The 7,884-nt window shown below is 35.5% G+C and overlaps 1 protein-coding gene across 1 annotated transcript; it reads right to left on the bottom strand.

The window, feature by feature from the left end:
• Nucleotides 1–872: 872 nt before the first annotated feature.
• Nucleotides 873–7,292, bottom strand: LOC103702887 (bifunctional riboflavin kinase/FMN phosphatase-like). The gene is made up of 11 exons (XM_039121433.1): nt 7,075–7,292; nt 6,123–6,255; nt 5,764–5,950; nt 3,652–3,782; nt 3,441–3,510; nt 3,265–3,330; nt 2,804–2,958; nt 2,618–2,717; nt 1,569–1,716; nt 1,404–1,487; nt 873–1,316 (listed from the first exon to the last, which is right to left on the bottom strand). Exons 2-11 carry the CDS (start codon nt 6,196–6,198, stop codon nt 1,188–1,190), a joined length of 1,146 nt encoding a protein of 381 aa, XP_038977361.1. The 5' UTR covers nt 6,199–6,255; nt 7,075–7,292; the 3' UTR covers nt 873–1,187.
• Between the last annotated feature and the right edge of the window lie 592 nt (nt 7,293–7,884).

A 7,884-nucleotide genomic window follows, 5' to 3' on the forward strand; every position in this document is an offset into this window, starting at 1 on the left:
GATTATTTTCCATAGACACTTCCCAACATTTTTTTTGATATATATTTACGGAGGGAGGAATATAAATAATTCAACTAAGACCGCCAAAATCAAATGGGTAGAAAGGCGTTGAAGAAAATATTTTACAAACAAATATGAGCCTTAGAGTTGTCCTTCTTTCTTACCTTTATCCTTAGCTCCTCCTCCTCCACTCTCCTCTTCCAAGGCGAAGCATAAAATTTTCTATTTTTCTCTCTGGAGAAGCGTGAGAAGAATGTTTTCATGTTCGTCGAAAAGGCGGCTCCGTGCTTAATTATTGGTACGAAAAAAATGGTGGATCGTAGCAGCGGCAAGATCTAAGTCTCAGTGACAACTAAAATTAGTGTTTCATTCTAAATGCAAGCTGATTTCCATGTATATATTCATCATGTCTCTATGAAGAGACATCCCGATGCACCAAACTCCTACCAGATTTAGAAAAGATCAAGATGTATGTAGTGTTACCTCACTCTAGACATAAAAAGATTATTTCTGCGTTTCGAATCCACAACATCCAGACTGTGATGAAGCAATCTTCACACCATTATTCATCATGTCTTTGTAGCTACTATTATTATCATTGATGTTAATACTTTTCTGAGAAATCCATGCAAAGGAGAAAGGGAAAGAGATCCATCTCTGATTTCCATGGTCCGTGTGATGGGCTCCACACGTAATCTTCGCACAACTATAAACGCATCTATATTCATTACACAAAGAAAAAAGTCTATATGCTCAAGGCATTCCTTCCTTCAGTTCTGACAAGTTTATATATATATATATATATATATATATATATATTATCTTTAATTACAAGAGCATAAAATTATCCATCCATCATTTGCACCACCATGTGTAATCTTATTTTAACTAAATTAACCTCTTTTGGTTCAATTCTCACTCTTTTCAAGGGAAAGCTAGAGAGATGCTGGCCAAAAGTTAAGATGCATGGTGCATGTTACATGGCTGGCACAAAGCTACCAAAAAGCTTTCCACAAGAAAGAGCTAAGCCTCATCAAACAGTTCTATATGGTATTAGGATGTTCCAACCTCCCATATGGAATGTTTCATTGAGATCTCTCATGCAAGATTTCTCTCCAGAGCCCCTTCAACAAGGGCCTACTCTTTTTTAAACTTAAATACTACCCTGCTTCATGAATGACATTCTATCACAAGGAACTTATTAAGTATGGTGAATCCTTGTAGCAGGCATACATAGGAAGATCTAGAGCTTTCTCTGCAATTCTCCCGTCCTCCTGAATCCTCGCTATCAAGCTCTCTAGTGATGGAAAATTGGCCTGTGTATTTCAAGCAATAAGGATACCACATCTGAGAAAAGCAATTAAGAAACCATCTCTAAATTTTGTTGTGTTTAACCCAAATACCTCTGGTCTTATATAGCCCACTATGGCTAGATGTAGCTCCTCTCCGTAAAAGTCCTCATTGAATTTGTGAAGCAGCCATGGTTCCTGTGAGCAATGATATTTAGCAGAAACAAAAAAAAAAAAGAAGAAATAACTGCAGAGGACTTTCGAGTAAAGCACACTCACTATAGTCTTTTCAGTGTTGTCGAAGTATGGGTTCCAACCAATACTCATGACCATCTTATAGATACCCCGTGTTGCCAGCCCTGCCCAGCCAAAATACACCCCAGAAGTATGTTCCGAAAGTAATGCAGAGAAGTTTTCTGCAGGTAAGCTGCAAGAAAGGAAAAACAAGTTTTCAATGGTGGCAACAAGTTCTGCATGCATGGAAATTGAAACCCATATAATAAATATAATTACCAAACACTGATCCACTAAACTCACTAAAAGTTTGATAGTTGCATGACTAGTATATTACAGGGCAGAAAACAAATTTTAGCACATGATGTTCCTAGAATATTTAATGTAGCCTCACCTACATGATAAAGAAATGACTGCTAATCAATTCAGATCTGGATCAATCTGAAATTTATGACAGAACTTGGCCCCTTAACTTAGCAAATAGTGTAAAACAAAGTCAACTTGAAGCTCCAAACTGAAACAGAGAAGAGATCGGCAGGGTATCACTTGGATCAGATGTTCAGATCTACATAAAGGAGATCTGCGCCGGTAGTATTCAGATATGACATCTAGCAGTAAGATGCTGCATTTGTAGCAATAGAGAGAACTGAATGAGGGAAAAGATGGAAAGATTTAAGAAGTAAAAAAAGGTAGAATAAGAGAAAGAAAAATATGATAAGAGAGAAGAGAAAATAGTAGAGAAGAATATGAAAAAGGTATTAATATACTTCTAATGTCGAATCAGGATCAACTAGGACAGAAATAAAGCATTGGGTCGAACTCTTCTTTGGTGTCAAGGTAATAGTTATGAATAGTCATCGACTCCCGGAAAAAGGTAGAAGAATGGAACCTATTATGGGACATACAATGTATTACAGACGTATGATCATTACGCTTCAACCGGGTTATTCTATTCCACCCCATACCCCAGCGACTTCAAAATATTTATATTACAGGAAGATGTAATCCAAGGCATCTTTGAGAAATGTATTAATTGGCAATATGATGTTATGAACACCATCACCACCAGCATGATAAATGTATTAGATTGTGACTCACCTGTTGGTATTCCAAGTACCTTTGAGCCACGGCCAAAACCTTTGATAACAGGTCCTCCAATATACCATGGTTCAATTGGCAAAGTGCCTTCTATCCCTGTCATCCAATAATGGCAGCTTCATTTTGGGGAAATGCTATGAAAAATTACAGCTATATATGAGCAGCAAGGTTGAGTAGCATACAATCTTCGAATGGTGACAAACCCCACTTTTCAGGATGCAGATCGAGCAGAGAATTGATCACCTCATCAGCTGAACTGAAAGAACTAGCTTGTTTTGGTAAAGATGGTACAGCAACCACCTTCATTCCTGCAGCCTTGCCAGCCATGACACCAGGCCTAGACGGTACCAAAAATTAGTTATCATGACTAAACCAATTAATTGAATGCATGGCATTAACTGATTAACAGTTTATTAAAAAAGGAACATAAGTTAGCAATAGGTTGCCTGTGTTAACAAAACCATTGGTCACTTATATGATTGCTTTTACTACTCATCAAGCTATTTGTAAACAAAAACAAAAGGCATATCTGACCGATACATTTTGGCAATGCAGCATCCATGTGATATATGACAAAATTATATCCAGAAATACGATCCATATCAGCAAAAAGAAAAGGATAGTAAACATTAGCAAAACTTACAACGAATCCTCAATCACTAGGCAGTTTGATGGATCAGCATTCATTCTTCTAGCAGCCTCAAGGAAACTTCCAAGACCAAGAAAAAATCAATAATTCAGACTAACAAATATTAATTTTCTGAATTATGGCAAATAGGTGAAAGTTAACCAAACAAACTGTATTTTGCAGTGCCTCACATTTCAGGAGATGGCTTCCCCATTACCACTTCATCACCACCAACAACTGCAGTAAAGGATCCTTTCCAGCCTATACATCACAATATAACAAACTGGTACCCTCAAAGATTGCAAAAGATAACCAAAATGTCCAAAACAACAACAAATTTGCTTTTCTATCTATGGAGGATCAATAATTCAACATGTTTCCAGATTCTACCAAGAAATATACCATGATGGTAGGAAATCTTGGCTTCTATATTTGATTTTGAAGAGTTTGAAGCCAAACACATTGGCACTCCCTTGCTCCTTAGATGTTTAATTAGCCGATTAGCACCTGGAAGAGCTTTAATATTGCACCATCTGCAGCAATCAGATGCATTTATCTATTATACCTCATGACAAGGGACTGAAAATTATTGTACAACAACCAATAAATTTTGAATTTAACTATACTTATATGTTTCGCTAAAATACTGAAAAAGACAAAGTTAAGAAGCAGGCAACCTTAAATAAGGAGAGATAAATTGCACTTCCAACTTTAATTGTCACCTAGGGTTTTGACTTGCAGTATCTGAGTCAACTAATCAAGTTGTACGGATATGGTAGGCCAATTTACACATTGTTTTGAACTGTTTGAACAACTGAATACTAGATTCATAAATAAAAGCAAGCTAAACAAGCCCAAGACAGAAGTATTGTTATATTCACTAAGCACTCTTTGATCAAATTACCTTTTCATTGTAGCATCCATGAATGTACAGATCAATTACATGATAGATATAGCACTAAAAATGCCAGTCCTCATGGTTAAAATGCCTCAAGATAAAAAGAATTGATACAAGTGCTTAGCTATTTTTATGGCTATTATTTTGTAAATGCCGTTTGATTATAAGAAACTTACCTGTTCAAAACATACTTAAATTTGAATAAAGACTAAAACGCATACTAATAAAGAACAAAGGTTTTAAATGTGGATTGACATGATCTGGTCATACAAAGAGTCCATCAAACATGTCCCCTGCAAGAAAAGGGACAGAGATACAGATATTAGAGGCAATAAATGCTTGAATGGATGTGGCCGAAGGACTTGAAGAAGCTTTATTTAAATGCTAGACTAAACACTCTTGGAGTAACTATGAGTTCTGGAATATTACATTTGTCATTGTGTTGGAAATATAGTATGACTGATGGATTAGACTGATAAAGGATAGCAGTATAGGAGTAAAGTAGGGTAATCTTTGTTATCATTGTTGTTATTTATTATTTTTATACTTGATGTTTATCTTCAACTTAATTAACATTCTAGTTGTTTCTTCTTCTATACACAGACATATATAGAGTTAACCAGATCACTAACTTATATAGTTCTACTACATCACCTACTATCTGCCAAGTTAGTGTAAATCATCAGCACCTTTCAGGAAAGGGTTTGTGGGTAGACAAATGTATGTAATTTTCTTTCCTCGCTTTAATGGAACCTCATTTATAATTGTGCTTTATAGATGACCACAGAATGATGGGACAAGCTCCTAAGGTTAGTTCATAATTCATATAAACTTCATACTCTGAGGATGTTATTGATAAAAAATGATAACCTTTCCAGTTTTTAAAATACTAAGAAATAGCTAGCTCCGCTTTTCCTCTCATTTTTTTTCCTAATAATAATGAGTGGTAATGCAAAATTCATTCCAAAGGCATCTAAAGAAAAGAAAAGAACACATCAACCAAACCTCCCTAGGGCTCATAATCAATACTAATCAATTCTTTGCAAACCACCTATAGTAGTTAATACTTCAATAAGAAAAAGGAATATTAGAATGCAATAAAGTATGGTCATTATGATTCAAGTATGACAATCATATATCACCATGTGAAGATGAATATGAAAAAATAACATAACATCAATCTTGGTATCAGATCAATCTTCAAGTCAACTCTAGGATTACTGATGGTAGTCATGGATGTGATAGAGATTTATTTTTTTAAAAAATCTAATTCAAAAACTTTGTCATTGAACTGCAAAATCGCCCACAGCATTCTTTCAAAAAAAGTAGAAATCGAACTTAGTTCCCATGATTTTTTGTTTGCTTCATCAACATGGAAATGAACTCGGTTTGACATGAATCAGGTCTGATCTAGTCAAGCTAAGTTGGGATGACTCAAATCATATCCATCTACACTAAACCAAAAGGCACCTTTTTTCCATATATATACTAGTTATTTGACGAACAAAGAAGATAATAACATCAATATGTTCATCCACATTAACTTAGCAAAAAATAGCCTTTACATTCTGAAATAGAGTGAAGTTGAACATGAATAACATGTCATTGAAGATTACTTGTCAGAAAACATTGGAGTAATTGTGGACATGAACTCTTCTGGTGTGCATGGGAGTCCATAGTCTTCCACAACAGCAGTTGCAACTTCTAAAGGTGTCCTTCCAACTATTCTGTGAATGCCTGTGCTCCTCCATGTCTTTCCATATTTGACTAGAAATTCTTTTAATACTTCACTGACAACGCCATCTGTTTTGAAATACAAAAATGAAATATAAACTCCAAAGGATTAAATGGGAAAAAAGGAAAAGAATATTTGAGTGTATAAGATAATAGCACTTAAAAACATGTGATTTATATTCTTAGGTCAGAGATACAAGTTGCCAGAAACGATCATGAAGAAGAAAGAATACGAGCGCACCAGTATTTAGAAGTGTACCATCCAAATCTAGAATGACATGTGAGATCATCCAAGTCATAGGCTTGGATGCAGTCATCTTCCAAGCTTAAAGGAACTCTAATGCAACGTAAGTAGCTCTATCAACAAGACTCACCTGTGAGACAGATAATTTACTTAAGATACCGAACAGTGATGTGTGCAACTAAATAACAATATTGCATATGACGAGCAGCTTCAACTCTTGGAAGCAAAGTAAATATCTAATCCTCAAGAAACCATCTTGAATGATTTTTATGGTGGATTCGGTAGATTTTTATGTAAATTTTAGCATATAAATTATACTACAATAAAATAATTAAATCTCGGAAGAAATTGGACTATTGGTGAAAGTAGATAGATATGCAGAAGTTAGTCGACCTATTTTGTTACTGTTTCTTATAAGCTTATGGTGACATTGGAAAATGGTGTAAGATAAACAGCAGTGCTCTTAGTTTTCCCCAAAGAATTGTGATATATAAAACAAGAGTTGAGAGCAAGCAGTAAAAATTACAAGAAAAATCGCAAATCCTTTGAATAGATTATCAAATTACATACGAATGTTGGGTAGAATTTCTTCCAAATTCTTATTCGTATATACTAGGAAATTTGCACATGATGGCTAGAGTATTTCTAAATTTTCTGGATAACATTTCTGTACGCGATATAAGGGCATAGATAAATTGGTTATGGTCTCTGGACGCTAAAGCCAATGTCATCAGCCACAAATATCAATATATACAAGGCTTTCACTAGTGAAATTCAATTTTTGAAATCAATACCACCAAAAAAAAAAAAAATCTACAAAATTAATCAAAATACGTGAAAAACTAAACAAAAAAACCCTAAAAAACAATTCAGATGAGATGACGGCCAGATTAAAGAAAGAATATGAAAGGAAGAGTTCTTTCTTTGAGACATTTTAACAAACAATTACCGGAAGGATAGAAATCATCAGCAATACTTGCAAGCACAACATGCAGCAGGAGTCTACCTCTTTCGAATCAGGTGTTCACAGGGGTTTGTCAAAGATTAGACTCCGTTGCAAGCTAGAGAGAGGCCTCGCTTTGTCCGTTTGGGAGGGGATGGATAAAAAGACGAGTGAGGACGGAATGGAATAAATAGCGTAAGTCGGATGCCAGTACCATGGAGGAGAGAAATGGAATAAATTTGAACCGTCAGATGGTTTCAGGACTAGAGTAGACTCGAACAACAAAACCACAAGGCGGCGTCCATCAAGCAAATGGCCCAATAGATGGAGAAAAGCCCAACCCTAATCGATGCAGGAAGCGAGGAATGGATAATTAAATTTTATAACTATAAAATTAAAAAATATTACTAAGTGAAAGATAGATCAAGTTAATAATATGTTAATATAATTCATTTGCTGAGACTTTGGAATAGCCGAGCATCTCCTCGCATGTCTTTAATCTGACCAAAAACTTTGAAAGTGATACTTGGTGCTAATCGACCGACTCCTAGGGTTTTGCAGATCTAGGCTACCGAGCTTATAAGGTGCGCAAATAGTTTTCTCATGCAATAAGGGTGGCCTTCTTTGATTAAGAGGAGCGTCCCATAAAAATGCTTGAAAGAATTGACCGAGCTTGTCAACTGTTCTAAGAGGTATAGCACAATTAGACATTCGGTAAGCCACCAAAAAGCCTTTCATTTCCACCCTCAAGCCGGTCAAAGGAGTACCCAAGTAATTCCATATTCCACTTTTTAACATCCATCCCTAATATTGTGG

This window comes from Phoenix dactylifera, unplaced genomic scaffold (genome assembly GCF_009389715.1).
Source record: "Phoenix dactylifera cultivar Barhee BC4 unplaced genomic scaffold, palm_55x_up_171113_PBpolish2nd_filt_p 001072F, whole genome shotgun sequence".
Classification (NCBI taxonomy): domain Eukaryota; kingdom Viridiplantae; phylum Streptophyta; class Magnoliopsida; order Arecales; family Arecaceae; genus Phoenix; species Phoenix dactylifera.